The sequence below is a fragment of the Clytia hemisphaerica genome, unplaced genomic scaffold (assembly GCF_902728285.1).
Source record: "Clytia hemisphaerica strain Z4C2 unplaced genomic scaffold, Clytia hemisphaerica genome assembly, whole genome shotgun sequence".
In the NCBI taxonomy this organism is placed as follows: Eukaryota; Metazoa; Cnidaria; class Hydrozoa; order Leptothecata; family Clytiidae; genus Clytia; species Clytia hemisphaerica.
Genome location: NW_027104370.1, coordinates 1,338,061 through 1,365,387, shown reverse-complemented (window position 1 = coordinate 1,365,387; position 27,327 = coordinate 1,338,061). Strand labels below are relative to the sequence as shown.

Genomic DNA, 27,327 nt, shown 5'->3' with positions numbered 1-27,327 from the left:
TCATAGCTTGTTCTTATGTTCTTCGCTCCAGACACAATCGTGTTCTTTTTCTTCTAGTTGGGATGACATTTACGAGAATGAATTGAAAAATTTCGCCGAAAATGAAGACGACGAAGGTGAAAATTGGTAAGCAGAAGAAATATTTGTGTTTTGAGTGGTAACTGTATTGGGCTCTTCCAGAAAATGTCCGTACATGGGCGATATATTATCCGGGGAGTATTGAAAAATCATCAAAATTTGCCTTGTCCGGGGGGGGGGAGTAAATTTGCTCTGTCCGGGGGTAAAACCCGTTGTCCGGGAGGCCAAAAGTCACTTTGTCCGGGGGGTAAATCACTGAAAATCGTTGTATCCTCCACTGGATATTCAAAAAATTTTTCTGGAAAAGCCCATTACAGTAGAGTCTCCATAACTTGAACCTCTATAACTCGAATGTCTCCTTTAATTCGAATATGTTTTGTAGGTCTCTTCAGTAAACAATGTCTTGTAAACCTCACTCCATAACTCGAACAAATGTTTGTTCCCCGCGAGTGTTGGAGTTCTTCAGGGTCGGATACAGGAGAGTTATATTATATTATCTTATTCATGGAGAGTAATTAGTATCCATATAAGGTAATACGATAATAAAGTGCACTCTCCTCCATTGGTTATAGCCTCCCTCTGTATCCGAGCCTGGACTTCATTGTACAATTCATGATATGCACCACTGGAGAGCCTTCTGATTAAAATTTTCCACCCAATACGTCACTTAAACAATAGAAAAAGTGACATATTGGGTGGAACAAAAACAGAATAGTTGCATAGTCATTGCAGTGGTGCATATCATGAATATCACCTAATGTTGATTCGCTGCAAGTGGTTCTGACCATGTTCGTGCGTGACGGTTCCGTTTTGCCCCGAAACGAAATGAAGCCATTCTATTGGTTACATCCAAGTGTTACGTCACTTCTAAATAAAAATTTTCGGCCATCCGCCAAGTAGAATTCCCGCCAAAATTTCTTCCTCTAAGGTAAAACAGGTCTTGAAATTAGAGCATGAGCTTTCGAATGACAGATATAACATTATGTACAAAATGACATAATACACGATGAATAAAGTAGTCTATCACTCTGTTGGAACGGTGTCGAGGAAAAAGGCGTGGTCGTCTGTAGCCTATACTAGACGTCGCGGCTTTTTGGACCTACCTGAGGTCCTATAAATTAACCCATGTTCGTTCGTTCGTTAGTGTGTTAGTTACCAGCTTTTCTCGAGATTGGCTCATTAGTTTTTTCTGATTCTTGGCACAAAGGTGCATGACCATAAACCCTCGAATGTGACGGAGCCCGATTTTCGAAAAAAAAAATTTGGGGGCAAATTTGGGCCAAAAAACGGCTTAAAAACGGGTTTTTTGGACTTTGTGAAAAATTGGATCATTAATTTTTTCTGATTTTTAGCATGAAAGTAGGGTACAATCATAGTTAAAGGATGGCTCAAGCAGATTTTTGCAAAAAAATTTTTTTGGCTCAAAAATCGCATTTTTATCTATAAGAACCACTTTTAATAAGAATACATCAATGTTCTTAGCCATATTATTATTATTATTTTTATTAGTTTTTTTTATGATGAAAATGTCACGGTGGAGGGTAATGATTTGAGTTTTCTGTAAACACTTATTATTTTTTTGGCTGAAAAACGAATCTTTATCTATAAGAATCACTATTTATAAATTAACCCATGTTCGTTCGTTAATTAGTTAGTTAGTTAGTTACAGTGATATGCAAAAGGTTAGTGAGTGGGCTTATCAATGGAAAATGTCTTTCAACCCTGATCCTTCGAAACAGGCAGTTGAAGTGCACTTTACCCGGAGGATAAATCCACCTGATATTTTTCTCTTTTTTTTTTGTTCCTTCCTGACGGTATAATCTATTGTGGTTTTTTTTGCGGGAGGATGGGAACCTTTAGTGTTTTTTTATATTTGTGTGCTCAACTCTTATAGATCAATGTTTTTATAAGAAAATCGTCCGAATAAGCATTCTGTAACCATGGCTGAATCATTTGTTTGAATATACCCACTTTGAACATGTTTTTTTTATATGACGTCAATGGTAAATAAAAAAGAATTTATACTTTTCTGTAAGTTATTTACATAAAGAGAGAAAATCAGAGAACAACAAAAGAGAAAGAGAGTTTAGTGGGAGTCTCCATCCTACAGAATATTTATTTAAAAAACAAAGTAGGATGAGTTTGAAAAAAAGAAGAAAATGTCACAGTGGGGAAGAGCGGTTTGAGCTTTTAAAACACTTATTACGCAAAATGTTAATCTGTGTATTTTTATGCGAGTGGAAACGAAGCGAAATGAGTAAAGCGTTTGTTGATATGAAGAAAGGTCTTATTTAAATAAATTCGATAACAAACTGATTAAAATGTAAGGTGTAGAAAATAATCCTACTAGTCTAGTATTTCTACTATTTGGTCACTCGTTCCGTGATTTCTTAGCTCTTTATTATTTCTTTCAATTCTTGATATTTAGAGTAAAAAGCAAATCATTTTTTTGATAATAAGACAAATTGGTGATTTAATCAGAAGCAAAGCAACCAATTACATAGAAAAGCTGCACTTGGTTCATTTGGTGATTGTTTGACTGTTTGAGAATCAATTACAAAGTCAATCAATTTCACGATCAAACTGCTGAGAGAAAATTGTGCAAGACTTTGGCAAGAGGAGATTCGAAATAGAACATTCAAGTTACTGAGAAAAAAATTGAGTTGCTGAGAAGTTGATTTGGTCCAAATTTCAAATCTCAAGTTGTCGAGAAGAATCAGAAAAGAAGAAAAGAAGATCAAAGAGGAAAAAATTTATTATTAGGAATAATTTGATAGGTATATTTGTTGTTGAAATATAAAAAATAGAAAAGAAGCATAAAAAGTAAAAAAATAACAAAAAAAAAAACAGCACAAAACAAGTCAAAAAAAAGAAGAAAAAAATCAAGAAAAAAAGCAAAAGCAAAAAAAAAATAAAATAAAATAATAACAACATTATACTTATCATTTGTAAATAGTTTTTTTTTTACTGATTTATACCTGGTGTCACCTATAAAGCGGTGGAGAGGTTAATAAATCAGTTGCCAACGAGTCACCTATTTAAAGCGGTGGTGTTGGCGCCAACGAGTCACCTAGTTGTAGCGGTGGTGTTGGCATTCATTACGATTCATTACGATTCATTACGCATTGATATTACGATACTTGAGAAAACGAAAACTGAGATAACGATACTTCATAATAAAACATCTTATAATACATTCCAAATCCAACCAATTTTTCAATTTGATTCACGCTTTTTGACAATGATGGGTGATAACTCTCATACGAACAGAGGAAGGCCTAAAGATACACCAAAAAAGAATAAAGGCTTCAAAGGAACCCCAAGTAAAGTCGTTAAGGTTGATCAGAATTTTGAAAAGGTTTTGACCTCGATCAAAAAGGGAGGAAGCTCACCCTTAAGGTTAAAGAATTTGGGACAAAATGTTTGTTTTTTTAATTCCGTTCTTCAAGTACTATATTCTAATGATAACTTTCATGAATTTATAAGTCAACTTGAAACTAACTGTCCTGGCAAAGTGGCTATGAAACAATTGTTTACATTAATGGAAACTTCAGTCACTCCTATTGAAACGTACCAGTATGTGCATTTAATGCCCCTTTTAAATTATAATCACGCCCTGAAAGAACAATATGATGCACACGAATGTTTATATTACATTTTGAGTATGCTTTATTCACTTGATCCCAATGTTTCAGAACCAAGTAATGTATTCCAAATATCATGTTTACAGTCAGTATTATGTCAAACTTGCTATAACCCATCTGAAAAAACTGTTTATGATTCATATTGTCGTATTGAATTCCCTGATCGTTTCCGTGAAAACTCTATTGAAAACGAAATTTCGAAATTAGTCAATGATCCACACGGAGAATTGCTGCAAGAAGCATATCCTTGTCCCATATGTCCAGTCCGAACAAATGCGACCAAATCTACAATTCTCTTTAATGTGGCTGATACTTTGATTATTCAATTAATTATTTTTGGTTTTGATAGAACAACAAATTCTTCTAAGAAATTAGCACCAAATTTAACTATCGAAACAAAGGTTGAGAATGTACTTCTAGGAACACTCCATTTGCAAGGAATTGTATATCATCACGGAAATTCGCCCAATAGTGGCCATTACACTGCTGTCGTAAAACATGGGGAAACATGGTACTCAGCTGACGATGAACATGTTGCACCTTTTCAAACTAATTCCTTTAGATGCTCAGTTAATGAGAAAACAGTACCGTACATATTAATTTACAAAAAAGACGTTACTAAACAAACAGTCTCCACGAGTCCTGCTTGTAATCAAAGTGACGATAATAGTTGCTCATTTTCAAGAGGTAATACGCCAATACTCACAATGCATGATACGGAAGAAAACTATGTTGAAATAGGAAAAGCTACCCCTTCTCTTACAGCTCATAAATCAATAATAGATTTTGAAATAAGTAAAACATCGAGAAAGGAAAAATGTGATGAAAGCCAAATAAACATCGCTCAACCCGATTTGGATAGTATTTTTGAGACAGAAGAATTTTTACCAACCCTCACACCTGAAAAACTATTGAAACGCTCTCTTCTTCAAGAACTTGATCGTCAAAACAATAAGATGAATGACGCAGAAACAATATCTCTTAAACCAACTCCTATCAAGCGAAAACGCAAACTAACTGCTGGCTCAAAAAGAGAGCAAATGAAAAAAATACGATGCAACCTTAATGAAGATCAACTTAATTCGACAACAAGAAAATCTGCCCAGAAAGGAATGAATATTTTACGGGACAACCAAACTGCGTTTGAAAAGGAAAAAAACAGAAAATCTAACCAAAAAGGGATGAAAAAATTACGAGGTAAGCAAACTGAGTTTGACAAAAAAGAAAGTCAAGAATCTGCTCAAAAAGGGATGAAAAAATTACGAGATAGGCAAACTGAGTTTGACAAGAAAGAAAGTCGAAAATCTGCTCAAAAAAGGATGAAAAAATTACGAGATAAGCAAACTGAGTTTGACAAGAAAGAAAGTCGAAAATCTGCTCTAAAAAGGATGAAAAATTACGGGACAACCAAACCAATCTCCAAAAAGAAATTGATAGAAAATCTTCCCAAAAAAGAATGGCTAATTCGCGAGGTTTGAATAGAATCGAACGTCAAAAGCAATTTGAAAGAGTTCAAAATGCAAGCATGACTGATCCATCAATTACTTTAACCAAAGCATTCTATATTGTAAAGGAAGATTTTGAGGCTGCAGCAATGGATGGTCCGACAAACAAATGTCATATTTGTGTAAAATGGGAATATAAAGGAAATGGCAAGCGATTTCTCCATAAAGAGTATGAGAGTTTACCGATGTTTGAAAAATGTGATTCCACCAATATAAATTGCGATTCAGAAGAGGTATATTGGATATGCTATCCATGTGATAAGACAATAAAAAGTGAAAAGTTACCAGTGCAAGCTCAAGCAAATAATCTGCAATTATCACCCAGAATACCTGAACTAAATGACTTATGCCCTATAGAAATGATGCTCGTTTCTCAAATTATTCCTTTTATGTTCCAAAACATAAAGGAGGACAACAAGGTCTTAAGGGCCAATGTGTGATGGTGCCAGCAAATTTAGACAAAATTCAAAAACTTTTACCAAGAGTTTGTAATGACGAATTCTTGATATCACTTGCTCTGAAACGCCGTCTTACTGACAAAAGTTATGTAAACAAGCAAAACATCCGACCTGCGTTTGTCACAAAAGCTTTAGAAAAACTAGTTAAAATAAATAAATTTTATGAGAATGTCATACCTAATGCTAGATGGGAAGATGAAAGCTTAAGATCTGACCCAGAATTATGGTCTCTGTTGACCGATGAGAATGCACCAGCTCAAAAAGATGAAAGTGATAGTGATGATAACATTGAAGGCAATGATCGCGATCATGAACAACAGATCAAAGACAACAACTCTTCACAACCAACCTTATTATACAATATTGACGGTGCAAGGATCACTTCAGATGAGGCTATTGATCTTACTCATAGACGTACAACACCTGTATCATCTGATGAAGTTGTTGACATCGCCCCGTGTGAAAACGAAGTACCTGTTTCATTTTATTCAGAGCCCGATTGGGAAGCCCTAGCTTTTCCAGGTCATTATCCCGATGCAAAAAATTATTTCCATTCACAAAGAGATAAAAGTATTACCCCAACAAAATATGTACATGCTAGATTGAAATCTTCAGATGATCGGTTTGCTTCTGATCCGCAATACATTTTTAATGCATTACATTGGACCGAAAGTTCAAATGTCGCTAGTGCGATCAATTTTTCTCAACAAAAACATTTCCAAAGTGATATTTCTGCAGGCACATTAACGAACCCTGATAATGTCAGAAAAATGATTTCTGATGATCAAATCTTTCAAAACTCGTTTAAGAGTATTAGAGGCACTCCTCAATGGTGCCATAATATGATGTTAGATGTTTTAGCGAAATGCAGAGTTTTTGGACCAAGTACTTACTTTCTTACATGGACAGCAGCGTTATTTAAGTGGGCTAACATTATAAAAGTAGTGGCTACGCAATATGGAGAAAGTCTAACTGATGAAGATGTCAACAACATGAATTGGAGTGAAAAAGTTCAATATTTCAAACGAAACCCTGTCACAGTAGCTAGGCAAATTGACCATATTTTCAATAAGGTATTTCCGAAAATGCTTATGAATGGTATGCATCCAATAGGACAAATATTGAATTATGATGACCGCAGAGAATTTCAACATCGAACAGGTTTAGAACACGTTCACGCTCAAGTACATATTAAAGATGCACCAAAAATCGATGAAAATGACCAAAGTAAAGATGAGAAGGTTGTTGAGTTTATCGACAAGTACATTACATGTGCATTACCAGATCAGGAAAAATATCCTCAGCTTTATGATTTGGTTAATACCGTTCAAAAACATCACCATACAACGACATGTAGAAAGAAAAGTAGTTCTAGATGTAGATTCAAAGCACCTTGGCCTCCATGTGAAGAAACTCGAATCATTCGGGGTAAACACGTCGATAAAAATGAATACAAGCAAAGTAAAAGGATACTTGATAAAGTACTTGATCAAATTAACAATTGCAGTACCGATCTCCAAAACGTAACTCTAGACGATTTGTTGACATCATGTGATCTTTCCAGAAGTGAATATTTTTCCGCACTAGATACAGTTCAAAAGAAACTGACTGTTATTTACAAACGAACGCCTAATGAAACTAACATTGGACCATACAATACTGTCATGATTAGTATTTTACAGTCTAACATGAATATTCAATATGTCACAAATATGTACGCAGTATTAGCATATATAACTTCATACATGTGCAAACCAGAAAGGAATATGAGTGAGCTCATGAAAAAGGCACACAAAGAATCCACTGGAAAAGCTGTAAAAGATAAATTGCGTGCCATAGGAAATGTTTTTCTGACCAAACGTGAAGTATCATTGCATGAAGCTATTAAAAGAACACTTTCCCTAAAGATGCGATCGTCAAATATCGATGTAGAATTTATTCCAACAGGGCCTAAACATAAGCGTACAAGAATGTTGAAAAGTCTATCTGAACTAGCTAAACTTGACCCCGATTCCAAAAATGTTTACAAAAAAAATATGGTTGACAAGTATGCAAATCGGCCAAATAAATTGAAGGATATGTGTTACGCAGACTTTGCTTCCACATACACTTACCCTAAGAAAGATGAAAAACGAAGGGGACGACGAAGGAGATGAATTAGAGGATGAATCTGAAACTCTTGAAGTCGGCATCGCATTACCGAAAATAATTACATTGAAAAATGGAATGGGAAAAATGAAAAGAAGGAGCCGTCCGTGTGTAATCCGCTATCACAAAGTTAGTAAACTTAAAGATAGAAATGAATATTACATGGTACTCTTGCAATTATACATGCCCTGGGAAAATGAAGATGCTATTAAAGGAGACTATCCAACTTTCGAAGACAAATTCTTGGATATCGAGGAGGCGATAATGCCAAATATTCTGAAACATGACAGTAATTTTTACCAAACGAATGAAGTTGATATTAACGAATTGCCTAACTATGACACTTCTGATTCAGAAAATAGCAGTGACGGTGAGCAGGATAACGATTATGGTATTATTCACCCAGATTTGATCGATATGGATTATCAAAATGAACCTAGTGACAAATCGAATGAAGCTTCTGCAGTACCTTTTACCACGTCTTGTCAAAATCCAGAAATGCCTCGTGAATTGTTTTACAATATGTGTTCCAACTTGAATAATAAACAACGAGACTTTTTCAATTATATGTTCAAATATGCGATTTCTCTTAAACTAGCTGAAAAAGAAAGCTCCCTTGAAAAGCCAGGTCCCTTTAGAATTCTCTTAAGTGGTGGTGCAGGTGTTGGAAAAAGCTTTTTAGTCAAAACTTTAACCGAGCAGTTAAAAAAGATTTTGAAACAACCAGGCCAAAATTGTGATAAAGAGCCTTCTATTCTTGTGACTGCATCAACTGGAAAAGCAGCAGCAAATATTAATGGCACTACTCTTCATTCAGTTTTTAAATTGCCAATATATGGAAGAGGAACTTTTATTATTAACAAAAAACTCAGTGGTGATGAAATGCACAATTTGAGAATAAAATTAAAAAAGCATTTGAAAATTTTATTGATTGACGAAATTTCAATGATAGGAGAAAAAAGCTTTGATGATTTGAATCAACGACTACAAGACATTAAGGAAAATTATGCTGAGTCATTTGGTGGAGTTTCTCTATTATTGATTGGAGACTTCTTTCAATTGACACCCGTCGGACAGAATTCAATTTACCAGCCGAAACCTTTAAGTTTTACTTGGGAAGAATTCCAACTATATGAATTACAAAAGATTGTTAGACAAAGTGGAGATGCTGAATTTGCTGCATTACTGAACAGGCTCAGAGAAGGAAACCATACATTATCCGATGTTGAAAGAATTAGATTGTTCCAGCAAACTGATACAAGCAATTGGCCTGAAAATTTTATGAAAATGTACATCACAAATCATTTGAAAGACCAACAAAATTCTTTGAGTCTAAGAAATTGTGATGGTTGGGACAAAAAACGAACTTCATTGGCTAAAGATGAATCTAGGACTAAGATTAGATTAAAAGACGATCTTGCAATAAATGAAACTGCTGGACTTCCTAAAAAACTGATATTATGCGTAGGAGCTAGAGTCATGCTCACAATTAACAAAGATGTAGAGGATAAATTGATCAATGGCTCAACTGGAATAGTTCGCTATATACAAGGACTTAGAGACGATAAACCATCAGGGATGATATTAGTACAATTTGACAACCCATCAGCAGGTAACAAATTGAAAGACCCAAGACTCAAAGGTGAATTTAAAACCTGCGTTCCAATCGTGCCTGAAACAAAAACTTTTAAAGTGAACGACATTACAATTACAAGAAAGCAATTCCCGTTGATTGTTGCCTTTGCGACTACGATTCATAAAGCACAAGGTAGTACATTAGAATACGCTAGTGGTAATTTGGACCAGTCAACTAAAACTGGGAGAGGGTTAGCACCAGTGACACCGGGATTGCTATATACACTCCTGTCTCGTGCAACATCAAGTGACAGAATTCATTTATTGAATTTCAAGCCTGAAAAACATATTATTGTTAATACTAAAGCACTAGAAGCAATGGAAGAAATGAGACGAAACAAAAATATATCGATAGAGCATCCTTTAGAAAACATGAATGGTCCGAACTTGTGTCTTTTTAATATCAGGTCGTGGAACTTGCACATAGAACATTTTCTCTCTGATGAAGTATACACTTCTAAATGTTGCTTATTATGCTTCACAGAAACTGGCACAAACACTGCAAAAAGAGTAGAGGATAATCCAAACTTACTGAATTGGACGACTGAGCATAAAGATACTGAACATGGTCTAGCTATAACTTATGATACAGAGCAGGTCAATGTTATACAAATATTAAACACAGTTAGTAATATTGAAGTGCTTCCAGCTTTATTGAATGTACGTAATGAAATCATTTTAATTGTATTAACTTACAGGCCACCAACAAGCTCTATTCCTTTATTCATACAATCACTACAAATTGAACTTGATCAAATTCGACAACAAATTGATGCAGTTGACTACTCTACAGTAATTCTTGGTGATTTTAATTTGCCCAATAACATCGAAGATCTATTTGAAGTTTTACCACCCAATATCTTTTACCAACGTTGTCAGCATCCTACCCACATTGACGGAAACACCTTAGATCTAATTTTCGACGATAATTGCTCCAAACCAGCAGAGTGGATGCCTTCCCCTTACAGTGATCACTTTGCGATTTTTATCGATCTCATTCCTATAACTAAAACTTAAATTGTATAAAGCTAGATATTTGGACAAAAAATTGTAAAACCTATAATGTAAGTTAATGTAAATACCAATGTAAAACAATATGAAATGTAAAATAAAATTGTATATAATTTTTACTCGTACTTCCTATTCTCTTCCATCCAACCCCTCCCTTTAACACCACCCCAATGGGCACGGGAGCAATTAATGATGAAAACAAAGGACGAGTCTTAATATATAGATCGTCACTATTTGTGTTCTGAATGATTGCAGCAACAGGTAGCTCCTTATAATTATAGCATATTTATAAGAAAATGAGCTAAACGATCTTTTTTTTATAAAAGTACGTCACCAATAATCCTATTCAACTTGAGCCTATCCCTAATTGATCTTTCTCTTTGAAGTTTCCCACTGCATATTTAAGATTTCATTCATTTGCACCGGGTCACTAAGACAGGGATGTTACAATATTCTGAAAAAAAATCATGGAACTTTTTAGGCGAAAGAAATTAAATTTGTTTTTCTGTGGGCAGAGCGTCGGAAAAATATGGGTTGGTCGGTTGGTATTATTAAAAATAAAATTTTCAAATATTAAGGTCGGCAAAATGCAAAAAAAAGTTTCTTGGATTTTATATGAGTAACATTTACAGCAGTGGAAGTTCTATATTATTATTTTTTCAATCTCGCTTAAATCAGCCAATAAAATCACAACTACATGCTTTTTTTTTATAAGAATGGTGTAAATCCATTTCATCATGAATATTCTTAACTTTTTTGGGAAAATCATCCTAAAATATTCTTACAGCACATTCATAGGTTGCGATCCTAATTCATACTAGATTTAACATTTAGTACATACGTCTCAAGCATAAAATGGCACTTTTGTAAAAGGAGTTAGCCTAACTTGGGTATATTGATAATTTATAATTGGAATCTTAAAATGGCATTCTTAGCTTTAGTAGCAAAATTCCATGATGGTGATATTCTTAGCATATTCTTAGTTTTTTGGCCATTTTCATCATGGACATTCTTATAAAGTGTATTCTTATAAAAAAGCGTGTAGTTCTTTCCCAAATTTTTATATATTTCGAAAAAAAATTATTTTGGGCAAATTTGGGCCAAAAAACAGCTAAAAAAGGATTTCTTGGACTTTTTTGGATCAATTCTTTTCCTTTTTTCAAAAAGATAATGTTTCTCGGAAAAAAGAAAAGATGAATTATCTCACAGCCATCGTATTTTTCAATTAATTATTTTCGCCCTTTTCCAGGCTAATTTGCACTTTTGGAAAAATAAATTATATAGCACCCGTTATCATTTTTCACAACCACGTCTTTCTTTTTATCAAAAGGAACTATTGCAGACGACGAGTTTTCTTACAATAATAGTAAACAGAAGACTCTTTGACGTCACATCCCCATGTGCTCTTTATTTATAGTTCTGATTGTACATCCATAGTATTCATACATAGATCAATAGGTCAAAAACACTTGAGTAAATAGAAATAAAGAAGAAGAGAAAACAAAGTTGCCGATCATACTTAATTACTTCGCTTGTACGAATCTTTTGACATTTTCTATAAACTCATTTTCTCTCTATTTTTTACGGTTATTGCTAACTTGGTTTGTTTATGAAATAGTCCTCAAATTCGTTGCTCAAATTAATTTGATTTTGGAACTGGTTGGGAGGAGACGGTGATTTTTAGAACATTTAGTAGTTACTTTACAATGAATGATGTTATTTCTCAGCCTCTAACTACTTATTTATATTTTGTATCTTCTGTTTTTTCCGTAATTTGCTTGTTTTTGTTTGTCTCACCAGCGAGGTCTCACATCGTAATTGATTTATGTAACTTTTTGTATTTTTTTGCTTGATCAAGCATTCTTAAAAAGGTGAATTTTTTTTTTTAATTTGGAATCTTAAACTTTAAAATAACGTAGAACCTTTTTTTATAGCTTGAAGGTTAAACAATGATTTTGATACCATTGGAAAGCTACTTTATACTAAAAGCTATTTTGCACGTACATTTTTCACTTTGTGAACATGTTTTATTTTATTTTGATATTTTTAAGATTTTGGGTTTGCGAGTTTCATTTATATTGTTATTATGAATTCAATCCCTTAGGTAACTGAAAAATTAATTTTAAAAATCATGTCTTCTGGTACAAAGCGATCTAACTTCCCAAGCAGCCCTTCGCCTGCAAAAAGAACTTTGAAATTCAGCTCTCCAAGCTCATCAAATTTGGATATAACTGGGTTTTTATGTCATGTTGGTGAAGACGTAACTCCGGATACTGGCAACACCTACTCAGACATCAAAATTAAAACATCAAAAACGTCATTTTCGACAGTGAAAGTCATGAAGCTCGGGCTTCCAACTGAAGGCATGTTCAACAAACAAATGAATAAGATAATTACCGTTAAAAATGTGAAAGAGAAACAAGATGACAAAGGGGAAGTTACAATGTTCTTCAATAGCCAAATCGGAAGCAAACTTATAGTAGAAACTTTCAGCTTGGATTTTTCACCTGAACTGAATCTTACTAACATTGTGAATATTAATGAGCAGTCAAACGCTGTCAATGTGAAGGGTAATTTGTATTGGTTGGCAAACGAGGAGAGGGTGGTTGGTAGCAACGGGAGACGACTTAGAGACGGAATTATTCACGATGGAACTGAAAGCATACGTATTTCAGTCTGGAAAAAAGGCAATTTCATTGACACCATCAAAGAGGGAACAACATACGTTTTCACTGATCTTAAAACATCAATCTTTTACGGATTGAAGTTGGAAACAAAACGACATTCTGCAATCCAAAGAGCTACCGACCTCGGTGTAAAAAAACCCAGTTTAAAAGAATACCCGAATTCACAAGCGCGTGTCTACATCAAACCTACTGTTGTTCTGCTTGCCAACAAGAAATGAACCTGCAAGAAAATCAAAAGTTTCTGCGATGCCCCTCGTCAAAATGCAATCATTTGCAACTTTCTTCTAAACTGGTGAACAAAACTTATTGTGATGTTTACATGGAGAAAAACTCAACAAAGTACCATTTACAACTAAGCTCGGAGCTTATTGATGCTAATTTTGGAAATACAGAGGGTATTGAAGAAAAGATTCTACAATCAGAGAATATCGATATTTTCTATGATAAAAACACAATGCAAATAACAAAACTAGTAAAACATGGTGCAAAATAAAAAATCTCTTATTTTATTGAGACACACATTAACCAGGAACTTCTTATTTTTGTAATTAATATTTTTCCTGGTACACTATAGTGCTCTTATTGTTTGTTATATATATTTTCCCGAGATTTTTTGTTTTGAAAGCCTTATTCTGATCGGATTTTATTTTGCATACATAACATTCTAACATTCAAATGGCTGTTTTTATAGTTTACACGCATACAACCGGGCTTTAACCCGGCTGACACGATAGATTTTTTGATGTTTTTGAAACTTGCACCAAAAATGAAACTTTTTTATGTATCGCCAACAACAAAATAAAACTAACTTTTTCATTAACTTTTTCATTATTTCGAAAAGAGTTGTTCCCAACTGTAACTATTTTTCATCTCACGAATTCGCTCCTAGAAATATGGTGCGACGACACTATACAAAGACTTTGTGCCGCAAATAAATTTTTCATACAACAAGAAAAAGTATGGAAGACGAGAAAAAAAGCTTTTTATGGAGTAAAATTTCTCTAAGATTTGTCAGAAAATGGAGTGAATTTGAACGTATTAATCTTAGTGTCTTTTGTATTTTTCCTTCCTTTTCCCTCTACATAAAAAATTCTCTCGTGTCACACTAGCATACTGTAAATCATACTGTTAAATTCATTCACTACCAAGCGTTTTACTACACTTTTACTACCATATGTTTTTGTCTGTATGCTGTTCGATCTTCAGTTATTTTATAGTTTCTTTTTCATTACAGTAGTGGCAAAATATTGACAAACTACTAAAAGTATACATAACTGTATTTTGTATTTTTCACATTTGACAGAAAAAGTGTAAACACTGTTTTTATTTTTCACATTGGATAATAAATTCTTTTGAAAATTTTAATTTGCTTTACGGTGAATATAAAACTTGTTTCCTCTTGAAGTCGTAAATTAAAAGAATATTTGTATTTATTCATGAAATTTTGGTTGCTAAATGAGTTTTTATATAAAGAAAATGAGCCAAATTTGATATTTTAAGCACATCGAGTACTGGTTACTCAATTATTAGCTTCTCTCGAAATTTGCTTATTCAATTTTTCTGATTTTTTGCTCAAAGATGTATAAACCCTCAAATCTGACGGAGCCGCCGATTTTTGTAAAAGATAATTACGCAAACTTTAGTCAAAAAATGGCTAAAAAGGTGTTTTTTGGACTGTGAAAAATTGAATCATTATTTTTTTCTGATTTTTTGCATGAACATAGGGTACTATCGTAGGTAAAAAATAGCTCAAGCAGATTTTCTCAAGAAGATTTTTTGGCTTTAAAACAAAATCTAGATATTTTTCGTTCATTTGAAAAAACATTTATGTTTAGACGTGAACCTCCTCCGTTGCTGATGTGTTTTTCTAAGAAAATAAGCAAAATTAAATCATTTTTATAAGCACTTACCAAGTAGTTAAAGTCATGAGCTTTTTTCAAGAATGTCAATTTTTTCTTATCTTTTGCACAATAATAAATAAACATCATGTGAAAAAGAAAAAATCAAGCAGATCTTTATCTACAAGAATCATTACTTTAAAGCATAGGTCAATGTTCTTAATTAAAAAGTACATAACTGTTTTTTTTCCCGATAAAGTCGCAGTTTAACAGAGTATTTTGGCCTGAGGTTTGATTTGCTAAAAATGTTGTTTAATAAGAAATTTGGCCACATTTTACGTTTTTTATAAACACATCATCAATTTCATTACTTTTTAATGTAAAACTATTTTTAATTGAATTTTCAATGTTCTGTAGATAACCAGGTAGGTCCATAAAAGTATCGCTTGTTTTCTATGCAATTAACGTCTATTCCACTTTGCGACTTTTTCGAATGTTTTGAGCCCAGGTTTTCGGGCTCTAAACATTCGATTTTTTGACGTCACTTTAAACGTTTGAAGCTCTTGCAGTATCAACAAAATCAAATTTGCGTCAAAACACTTGAAAGGCTTCCATTTTTCGAAAATCGTCAAAGTGGAACTCACTAAGAAATGGGATGAAAAATCCCGGTTTTTGGTGAGGTACTCGCTAGGTCGTCTGGTACAGCCAATGAATAAGGTAATGGCATGATGAACAGTTCCTTCCGTTTTGTGGTTCTTCATCAAGTTGGAAATGAGCGAGAAGCGATAAGATCTCAGCTAAGGCTAGTGTGAAATTAACAACTAAGAAACTGTGCAATTTTATAGGTGTTAGATCGAAGTTTGGATGGAATAATAAGTAACGTCAAGTAACGTTCAATACTGATAGCTATAATCCCCCAACAAATATCTTGAGACAGAAGAATTCTAAACATTTTTGCAAGATGAAAATCCGTCCCCTAGACCCCACTATCAGTGTAGAGTCTGGAAATGGCCGGGAACTCAACGCTGACAGTGGGGGGAGGAGGGAGACCACGTGAAGTGTCTCAGATATAAATTGGGGGATTGTAGAATGACTCAAACAACCTGCCAGCATGGCTGAGATCGATTCCACAGATTTAAAAAGTGAAAACGAGAATATTCCATTTATTTTTCAGGTTTGGTCACCAACGTATGGTAAAGGTTATTAAGTACATTATGAAACAAAAAGATGTTTTACCGTTGGATTCAAACATTTTGGATGTTGGGTGTGGTAATGGATTGTTTGTTCACCATATGGTATGTCTGGATTATAATCAATGTTTAAGACACAGTTCATCTATTGTGTCTAGCTGACCCAAATAGAAACTTATACGCATGCGTAATTTATCGTTCTTCAAACCGCTAGTTGTTAAATAGCGTAAAATACAAAGAGTAACGTAAGGGTGGTGTCACTTTTAAGGTTTATTTTAAGAATCCGTACCGAAGAAGATTTTATAGGGGTTCTAAAGAACTTTTTCATTTTTCCAGGGGATAAAAAGTTATTTTAAAACTTCCAGGGCGTAAATGATTCATTTCAGTATTTTAGTTCGTCAATACTCATTTTAGGGTATGAAGATTTTTCCAATGATTTTCTGCAAATTCGCAACTCTCCACCAGGGGGGGGGGAATATTTTTGGCTTGAAAAGGTTCGTCCACCCACAACCCCCCCTGTACAGTTATTAAACATAGGTTGTTAAAATTGGTGAAATATACCTAGGAAATCTTTCGCCATTTTTGGTGCAATTTGGCGGAATTTATTTTGGCGATTTTATAAAATTTCTAAATTTGGCGAGAATTAATTTTGGCGAACGACCCATTTTTGTTCAATATTTTAGCTGAAAAAAAGAGGAAAAAAAGGATTTTTAAGAGAAATACATTAATGGGATAAACTTTCGCGGGGATTAAATTTCGCGGATTTCGCGGATGGGTGTCATCCGCGAAAATCTGCGAAATTAAGTCCCAATGGAAATTTGGAACGGCCTCATCCGCGAAATATTTCTAAACAAAACTCAAAATATGCCAAATAAATACTATTTGAATGGTTAGTTGCATCAAAGAAGCGCAAATAATGTGTATTTCAACAACCAACATGCATGATTTGACAGTAAAAGTCACAAAATCATGAAAATGTTGCCACCCAATAGTGCCACCCACGAAATTTAATCCCCGCGAAAGTTTATCCCATTAAAGTAGAGACTAAATTGATAGAAAATTAAATTTGGCGAGAATTTATTTTGGCGAATGATCTATAAATTTAAATTTGGCGGAAAGAAATTTTGGCGAATCTGGCGAAATTTTTAGGCAATTCGCCAAATTCGCCAAAAAAATTTTTTGCCAAAATTTGTTCCCTTAAGGTAAATCTGTTTTGTTTCTTTTGAACAGGTGGAAGAAGGTTATAGCAATGTTTATGGTATTGATTATTCACAACAAGCCATCGAGCTTGCTGATGCTATCGCACTTTCAAGAGATGTCAAAACACAATGTCATTTCTCTGTGAGTCTTCCATAAAATATGATTTTTTTGTCACATTAAAGGTTTTATTTTTACATAAGTGTGTCTGTTTCATATCAGGCACATGTTTCATATCAGGACAGTGTCTGTTATGTGTATTGTTATGTTATGCTGATATAGGCAAAAACGTTTTTCTTTTCCTGTTTTTAACAAATCTTGCTCCATATCCGTACCAATCCAATGTGTAAAAGCTTATAAATTAAAATTGACGAGTAAGCAAACGATGTCACTCTTATTTAAAAACAAAACCTTTAAAGTGCGATCTCATCGTAGCAGTAAAGTAGACTTCCACGCTAGTCAGGCTGGAACGATATCACGCGGGGGAAAAAGGAAGAAAGTAAGCATATGAGTTAGGTAAGCGTAGGAAGAAAGTTTTTGGGCAGGAGGGGCTGAAAGCAACGTGTTGAAAACGAGCGTGCAAAACAGCAAATGTATGACCCTGTTGACATGGATCAAATTGAAGACAGGAAAAGTTTTTCCAAAATTCCAAAATCACCGCTGTACTTCTCGCTTGAAATTTTATTGAATGGTCTCCTACCAACCGGGTCTACAGGCGTAGGTTCACCCGGTTGAATACTCTCGGGTACCATGAGATTGGGTAACTTGCATCAGTGGAGGCTAACATGCATAGCCCTCAAATGAAAGACCTGGCTGGTCATTAAAATACAACTACGCAGCTCCGCTCTACTCTACCATTTTTGTTTTGATTTAATTTTGTATTTTAATGACCAGCCAGGTCTTTCATTTGAGGGCTATGCATGTTAGACTTCACTGATGCAAGTTACCCAATCTCACGGTACCTAATAGCTGGGGGGTTTGGAATAAGCGGGGGGGGGGGTTGGAAAAAGTCTCAAAACTTAATAAAGCGGAGGGGGGTTGGAATAAAAATGTCCTAGCTGGAAAATTTCCATAAATTATGCGCGCCCATAGAAAAATATTTTTAAAAACCCGTGAATATATAGCGAGTGGGCGCTTTTTAACCAATTAGGTGCACTCACATATTAAGGGAGAAATATCCCCTGCAGGCATGTTAGTTGAACTAGACCGTAAACCAGAAAATTAATCTTTAAAAAACTAGACGATGAAATAGTTTACGGTCTGCATATCAAGGCTAATAAAATTCATGTGGTTTAATGTGAGTTAAAAGTTAATGTGACAGATCCAGAAATGACCATTTTCACTGTTCATGCATTGCAACCATGAAAAAGTCCCAATCTTGTTCAAATTTACACATGAGCTGCATTATAGTCTCCATTAACATGATTCCATAATCAGCTTATTTGAAATAATTCTGTGTTGAGTTTGACAAATCAAGCCACCAATCGTCAAACGAGCGAGACAGATCCAGAAATAACCATTTTCACGCGTAGCATCATGGAAAAAGTTCCAATCTTGTTCCAATTTACACATGGGCTCCATTTTCATTTTAGTGTCCATTGCCAAATTCCAGAATCAGTTTACTTGAAATAATTATGTGTTGAGTTTAAAAATCATACCACGTCTCACCACTGACCAGCGTTGTTTTGTTAACAGCCTGCTGAACAGCGACAGATCCAGATGTAGCATCAAGAAAAAAGTTCCAATCTTATTCAATTTTACACATCAGCTGCATTTCAGTTTATTTATTTCTATATCAGAAGCCATTATTTCCTAAAAATTTATAAAGTCTTTTTGAAAACAAGAAACTAAAAATGAAAGTGATTTAAGGTAGAATTTTCACTCATAAAACTTTATGAAAACTTGAGCAAAGACTATAAGATACCTATGGCACAATGTTGAAAAAGGTTTATAAAGAAAAATATTTACAAAATTTCTTTGGTTTGAAAGTCTCTTGACCACTAAAGCAAAGAAAATGTTCAAGAAAGTACGAATCAACCTCCTCGCTTCGACCGCCATCTTGTTTTGTTTTGAAAATTGTGGCAAGCTTTTCCCTCTCCAGACGGCAAAATTAAAAAGTGTGTTACTGGTTTTAAGCGCCGTTTCTACCAAAACGGACAGACAGATACACGGACGGAAAAGTGCTAATGAAAGGCCCTATCGCTAGCGCTGGGCCAACTAGATAATTCGAGAAGTCAGATACAGTCAATTTCGCTAATTCGAACCTCTACTATTCGAATCTTTCTAAGAATAAATATACTTGTAGCTAATTCGAACTAAAATGTTTGTCGCCTTAGCTGAAAATTAGTATAAAATACTTTCGATAATTCGAATTTTTATCTAATTCGAGGAAAATTTTTTGCTTCTTGAAAGATCGAATTAGAGAGAGTCAAAAGTGAATCGGTAATTTTGAGTAAGTTTGTCATTAATCCAAAACATGTGTTTTTCTTGCATTCTCTTTTTCAAAGCAAGCTGATTTTCTCGACCCATCCACGTGGAAAATAAATGACGTCACTTTCGATTTATGCCATGACAAAGGAACTTTCGATGCCGTATGTTTGAATCCAGACAATGCACAAGACAAAAGTCGACTTTATATCAAGAATTTGAAAACATTATTGAAAGAAGGTTCCTGGTTTTTAATTACGTCTTGTAATTGGACTGGAGACGAGATAAAGAAATATTTTTCGGACGGTATGTAAATATTTTTCGGACGGTATGCTAATATTTTTCGGACGGTATGTTAATATTTTTCGGACGGTATGTTAATATTTTTCGGACGGTATGTTAATATTTTTCGGATGGTATGTTAATAATTTTCGGACGGTATGTTAATATTTTTCGGACGATATGCTAATATTTTTCGGACGGTAAGCTAACATTTTTCGGACGGTAAGCTAACATTTTTCGGACGGTATGTTAATAATTTTCGGACGGTAAGCTAATAATTTTCGGACGATATGTTAATAACTGCTTAAGCTCTAGTTTAGACGGCCCCCTTTTTGCCCTGCCTATTCTAATTGTGAATTAAAGAGGGCATAAAGTGGGCTGTCTAAAGTCGATGCATAGCCCTCTTTTGACGTCAATGCAATGTCTTCTTTCAAACCTTTCCAAGCAAAGATTTTAACAAACAACTTTGTGCCCTCTTTCTGCCTACTCTAACAATTAGAATAGGCAAGGCAGAAAGTCGGCCGTCTAAACTAGAGCTAACCCTTCAAACTCGAGTGACGTTTATACACGTATTTCTAAATTTAAAGTATTTAATTAATAATTTATTTAAAATATTTTCATAAAGATTTTTAAAAAAACCTACTCCTATAGACTAGGCTATAATGGGCTCTTCCAGAAAAAATCCGTTCACTGGGGGTGGAGGATGAATTGTCCAGGGGTATTGAAAAAATACCAAAAAATTGTCCAGGGGGTAAATTGCAATGTCCAGGGGTAACTTTTTGTGTCCACGGGGTTGATTTGATGTTTGTCCAGGGGTATAACCCGTGTCCAGGGGGTTAAAAATCAAAATGTCCAGGGGTAATTCATGAAAAAATAATATATCCTCCACCCCCCATGAACGGATTTTTTCTGGAAGAGCCCAATTCCAGACCATTTGAGTGGGACTCAGATTTGATTTGACCTAACAGGTGGTGACCCGTACCCTTTCACTTGCCCCCACCCTGACACTCACCGAAACTCCCAACGAGAGAAATTTTATTTTATATACGTTCTTTTTCCCAGGTTTCGAGTTTGTTTGTGACATTCCAGCACCAACTTTCCAATTTGGTGGACAGTCGGGCCAAACTGTAACTAGTAATGTTTTCAGACGTAAGTTTTGTTTTTGCTGTATTTACTAACCCCCACTCTTTTGATATTAACACTTCACTTTCTTGAACAAATTTTGAAAAGAAGATGATGATATAAGCACATTTGAATATCTTTCCAACGATTTTATTATACGACATAACTTATTCTATTGTACAAGCGCTTGGAAAATTATAGCCAAAAATAAAAATATTGTACATCTTTTTTTCACAGACTTTAAGATCTTGGTTATTTTTTTAACTTTAACGTTTTTACTTATAGGAACTGGAGATTGATTATTCGGTGTGTTGGTAATTTCCGGTTTCGTCAATCATATACAGTGGTGACGGACCTAATAGTTCAAACGTTGATAAGTCGATAGATGTCCTGGAAAGCTTCATAACATCATTGAATAAAGGTTACATGGCGTTATCAACATAACTAGAGCTCACAGTACGGTAGTTATGCTTTGGAACTTTTGTCCAGCTCCTATTTAATAATACAACAACATGAACAAAAATGGTCCTATACTTTTTCACTAGCTCATCTTTTTATATCTCATACCATATCATTAAAAGACTTGGAAAAAATGATAATAATGATAACAACATTGAAAAAAGGTTATATGGTTTCATCTACAATGGCTGTTGTTATACTTGGTTTTTCCCAATTCTAGCCTAGTTAACTGAGCCCTTATTAACAAAGCTAGGTAGGACAAGCGGATTATGACAATATAGCGTTTTCGGCGCTTTAAAGATTTTTTTATTTTTGCGGACTTTAAGTTTGCCTCGGAATGGGCTTTTCCAGAAAAAAATTTTACCCCCACTTTTGAGGATATCGATTTTTCGAAGATATCCTACTTTATTAGTAGAAACCCCCCTGGATATCCACTCTTAAAGATATGCTTAACGACCCTGGATATCCTCTCTTATAAAGATGCTTACGCCTGGATATCGTATTTTTTACTTGAAAAGATACTTTACCCCCTGGATATCCGCTCCCTTGTAGATATTTAACCCCATGATTATCGACTTTTGAACAAAAATCATTAACCCCCTGGACAAAAATCGTTAACCCCCTGGATATCCAATATGCTCAACAGGGGGTGCACGGACTATTTCTGGAAAAAGCCCAATAAATTACTAGGCTCTAGTTTAGACGGCCCCCTTTTTGCCCTGCCTATTCTAATTGCGAATTAAAGAGGGCATAAAGTGGGCTGTCTAAAGTGATGCATCGCCCTCTTTTGACGTCAATGCAATGTCTTCTTTCAAACCTTTCCAAGCAAAGATTGGAAACAACCCTCTTTCTGGCTACTCTAACAATTAGAATAGGTAGGGCAGAAAGTCGGCCGTCTAAACTAGAGCTAAACTAGAGCTTAGGGCGCGTTCAAAAAATGAACTCGGGACTCGGTGGGCTTCTGATTGATCAGAACGGGTCACGTGGTCACGTGGTAAAAAATCGGAAATTTCCGTAATTGAAAGAAATATGCAATTATTCAGTCACAACTTACCATCAGATTTATCCTACAATCATGGACAAAACATTTGAGACAAAGGGGATTTCCCTGCGAAATTTTAAGCACCACACACAAATGATTTTTAAGCACGTTAAACTATAGTTGGAAAGTAGAGTATTAACTCTGAGTTTTAACACTTAAGTTAGGACCTTAGGATCTCAGGATTTAAAAGCATAAATTTGCTCCAATAAGGCTTGAAATATAGCCTAGAAGCCACTGAACCCCTCCAAAATAGAAATATTCGATGAAAGAAAGTGGAAGTGCTAAAATAGCAATACTGGCCCGAACTTTAAATTCTGAAAACGTGAAAATACTCTAAAATCTCAATATATTTTGTAGTGACTGAATCGAACTAGCTTAGATTTCTAGGCTAGCCTGATTCATGTTTAATCAGAACAACGTGAACAAAAATGGTTCTATACTTTTCACCAGTTTATCATATCATATCATATAAATAAAAGACATGGGAAATGTAGGGGAAATATTTAATTTCCATTGCCTTAACTTTGTTAAAGTTTAAATAACTGTAGGACTGGTTTTTATTTTAAAGAATTAGTAATAAAAATTATTGGTCATCAAACATAACTTAAAACTAATTCCTCTTTATTTATAAGAACATTTTGAATATTTCTTCATTTCAAATGAGATTCATATCATAGGAAGAATTAGAATCATCAAAATTTTCAACTTTTTGAAGTAAAATTACTCTCGTTAATTCGAATTTGATATTAAAATATATACGAATCTGTTCGAATTACAGAGTGAGAGAGATTCGAATTATAGAATGTATTTTATGAGCGTTTCACTTTGACAGGGAATGAGAATTTATTCAAATAAGTTCGACAGTGTGTTGTATATTACATGAAAAGGAAGTTGCGATTGGGCCTTCGAAATTGTTCGAAAAAAAATTGAATCCAAACCTATTATTGTTTCTCGTTTGGGTATGTATTTAAAGGTTTTATTTTTACATAAGTGTTCCCGTTTCATGTCAGACACATATTTCATATCAGGATAGTGGTCGCCTATTGTTATATTATGCTGATATAAGCAAAAAATGTTTTTCTTTTCCTCTTTCTGACCAATCTTGCTCCACATTCGTATCAATCCTATGTGAAGAAGCTTGTGAATTAAAATCCGGGGGGGGGGTACTAGGGTTGCGAGCTGACAGAGGTGCCGCCCGACTTTCGAGCTTTTGACCCTTACTGGGACTAAAAAGGAGAAAACAAAGGAAAATTTTGGGAATTTTACGACCCTTAGTGGGACTTTGGAAATCTAAAAAAGTTACCCTTAAGGGCGGCACATACCGTACCCCCCCCCCCCGGATTAAAATTAATGAGTAAGCAAACGATATCACTTTTATTTAAAAACAAAACCGTTAAAGTCAAATCATTTTTCATTAGTTTTTCTCTCTTACCCTTTTTATTTCAAAAATTCTTATAATAAAAGAATTCATCCCTTGGCGTATCTAAATAATTCATTTCAAGTCCATAATAGTTTATTGACATCTCTTTACCGAAAAAACACGTAAGCAAGTGAGCCGTCTCATAAAATATAACCTAAGGGCCCAATTTCGGAATATATTAAACGAAAACAACAACCTGTCAAAAGAGAGAGAGAGAGAGGGACAGGTCACGTTAAAAGACCTGTGAGAAATATTATTAATTATCATTTGGTCATTATGTTGCAGAATGTTTTGTTAATGAGTTTTATTTTAATTATAGTTTGTCCGAATTCTCTGTCGTCCGAAATTCAATTCAATTCGAATAAAGATAAAGGTATGTTTGTTTTTGTCGTTGATAGACTTTTTCATATATTACGTTACGAACATCACTTACCTCTTTTTGAAATTATTGCCATGGTGATTAACTCCCAGCGGATTTTATTAAAACTAATTCCTATTCATAGCAAGTGATGTTCGTGACGTCGTTTATGTAAAGGTCTATTGTTCTTTTTCTTAAAGCTTTTTCATGGTCGGGTCTTGGCACTATTTTCATAGCCCATGCGATGCTAGACAGGAGAACCGTCCTGTATTTTTATAAACTGATATATACGGAATGGGTTAGGGCTGTGAGGCAGATTTCTTCCTCAAAAAATTTAGTGAGAAATTAGAATTTAGCGCTGTCCTCACTTACTAAAATTAAAACGAAAGTGTGACCATTAAAAGAATGACAGAATTTGATTGGCTATGTTTTCAACCGTCGTTATGAGTTGGGAAATTCAAACTCTCAACCCAAACCATGCTATTCATTTCGCCATCAGTTTATCAAAGAAGAAATCTTAAGCTTCCACGCTAATGGTCAAAAGAAAATTGAAGCAATTCCATTGGCGTGATCTGACGTAACGGTTGAATAAAGTTGAAATGTGATTCAACTTTTCTTTTCGCCTTATCGGCCAAAACTTAGTCGGCCTTAATTTTAGTCGGCCCTAATTTTAGTCACCTCGTCAAAATTTAGTCACTAAGGGCCAACTAATAATTAAGACCGACTAAACATTTGGGCCATTTCTAAATTTACAAGCAGATGGAAAACAGGAGAAAGCTTAAAATACTGCAAAATTAAATAAGGAAAGCTTAATTATAAATTTTTAATTTGACCCAAATTTTTAGTCTGCCCAAATTTTTAGTCGGCCCTAATTTTAGTCACCAAGCCAAAATTTATTCACTTATGTCCGACTAAGTTTTGGCCGATTAGGTAATCTTTTTTCAAAGCAAAAAAGATTGAAGCCAAAAAGTGCGCTCGCAGCGTTCGCAAGTGTAGACCGGCCTTTACAGTTTTTGTTTTACATGACGTTCAAAAAAGGAAAGTGGGAAGGTATTTCATAGGGCCTAACTTAAATAGGATCATAGGATCTATCATAAATTTAAAGCCATCAGAAATAAAGCTTTGAAATTTTTTAATAAGGCGGATAATTGTGAAAAAATAAAAGTTTAAAAGCTTTAAAAGAAATAATTATCATTTTTAAATTAATGTTTATTTACATTAAAGTACATCTCAGACCGAGCTGTGATAGACGATATCGACTTCACATGAAAACTCAGATTTGACCCCCGAGAATTCCCCACAGTGCTTTGTGCGGAAAAATTTCACCGTGGGCTTTTTTTCGCGCAAAGCATTGTGGGCAATATTCGGAGATCAAATCTGAGTTTTCACGTTAAACCGATATCGTTTATTTGTATTTGGGGTTAAACAGTCGAAATCAAAGTCGAATTTGAAACCGGAACGTGCATTTTGATGAAGCTATTCATGATGGCGTAGTAGATGCAATGGGTGACCATTCTTTGGATTTTAACCATTTTTCAACTCGTATTTTGATCTCGTTTTTCTTTGAATCTTACGGTCCAGGACCGAGTTATAACTCATCAGTTTCATAATTGTATCTCAAACAGCTGATGTTGAACTTGAAAGCGTCTCCGAGCTCGCATTTTGATTCCGTCTTTGTTTAAGTCCTACTGAACGTCTCTGTTGGCTGATCCTAGACCGAGTTGTAACTCGTCTTTTCATAATTTCAAACAGCCGATGTTGAACTTGAAATTGTCTCCGAGCTCTCATTTTGATGCCGTCTTTGTTTAAGTCCTACTGAAAGTTTCTGTTGACCGATCCTAGACCGAGTTGTAACTCGTCTTTTCAAGAAGTGTCGTTTATTCCTGCATACATAAATCATGGCTGTTAATCCACAGTTCAATAAATACAAAGCTTGGACATAAATAAACGATTCCAGATATCGGAAATATTTCAATAATTCAGCGTTCTCCGAGTATAAATAACTTCCCAACATGCAGGAATATATTATGTAAGGTACAGTACAAATCAAGTAACATGATGTTATAAGAGCCAGTGTAAGAACAGCCCTGTTATTACGTTTGCTATTACGTGTATTATCATCATACATCGACATTCGCCTTTGCTGTTGACCCAACGATGTAAAAGATTTCAAGTTAAAACCGATGAGTATAATACTGCTTAATGAGAGATAGATAACCAGTACAAGGAAGTTAGCAGCGATCATATGCGCTGTGGATTTTCGGAGATAAACAAAAAATGTGTACAGTGAGATTGTCAATGTGAGAATGAATTCGAGGCCGATTGTTAGTAGTACCCATGTTGCTTTGACGATCAACAATGGTTTGGTGATGGATAGGTACCTGGAGTGTGTGATACAAGAAGAAATTTCTGATTTTTTTCATGTCATACTCGTTTTTTTTTTTAATAATAACTATTAACCCTTTGCGTGCCGTTACCTTATTTTTGTACCCCAATCCATTTGCCGAGGGGTAATTTTTTTTAGTAACCTGATTTGCCGATGTCGTATATATACGACATGCAAATTTTAACTCGTGTTGCCGCATGTCGTATATATACGACAAGGATATTTTATTCCTATTTGCCAATGTTTGACATTTGTATTTGACATTTTGTTTTATATATATTTTATGATAGACTAAAATAAACCTGAAATAAATCTTTTGAGCACTTAATATATACTTTCACTACTATTATGGATTTTTTTATGTCGGATATATACGACATTGGCAAATAAGAAAACCATTTGCCTAAAAGCTGATTTCTCGGCAATAGAGCTCACTCTTT

At 34.6% G+C, this 27,327-nt stretch overlaps 1 protein-coding gene across 5 annotated transcripts in view; it reads left to right on the top strand.

Moving 5' to 3' along the window:
• Positions 1–27,327, top strand: part of LOC136818498 (EEF1A lysine methyltransferase 2-like) — a 43,955-nt gene that overhangs the window by 670 nt on the left and 15,958 nt on the right. For 3 of the 5 annotated variants that reach the window (XM_067074838.1, XM_067074840.1, XM_067074841.1), the window contains exons 2-7: positions 58–126; positions 16,179–16,299; positions 17,425–17,535; positions 19,899–20,124; positions 21,163–21,249; positions 24,463–24,516. In XM_067074838.1, the coding sequence (XP_066930939.1) occupies positions 58–126; positions 16,179–16,299; positions 17,425–17,535; positions 19,899–20,124; positions 21,163–21,249; positions 24,463–24,516 (668 nt within the window). Of the gene's footprint in view, positions 1–57; positions 127–16,178; positions 16,300–17,424; positions 17,536–19,898; positions 20,125–21,162; positions 21,250–21,507; positions 21,867–24,462; positions 24,517–27,327 lie in introns of those variants that run through there. The other 2 variants (XM_067074842.1, XM_067074839.1) reach the window with 2 other exon arrangements.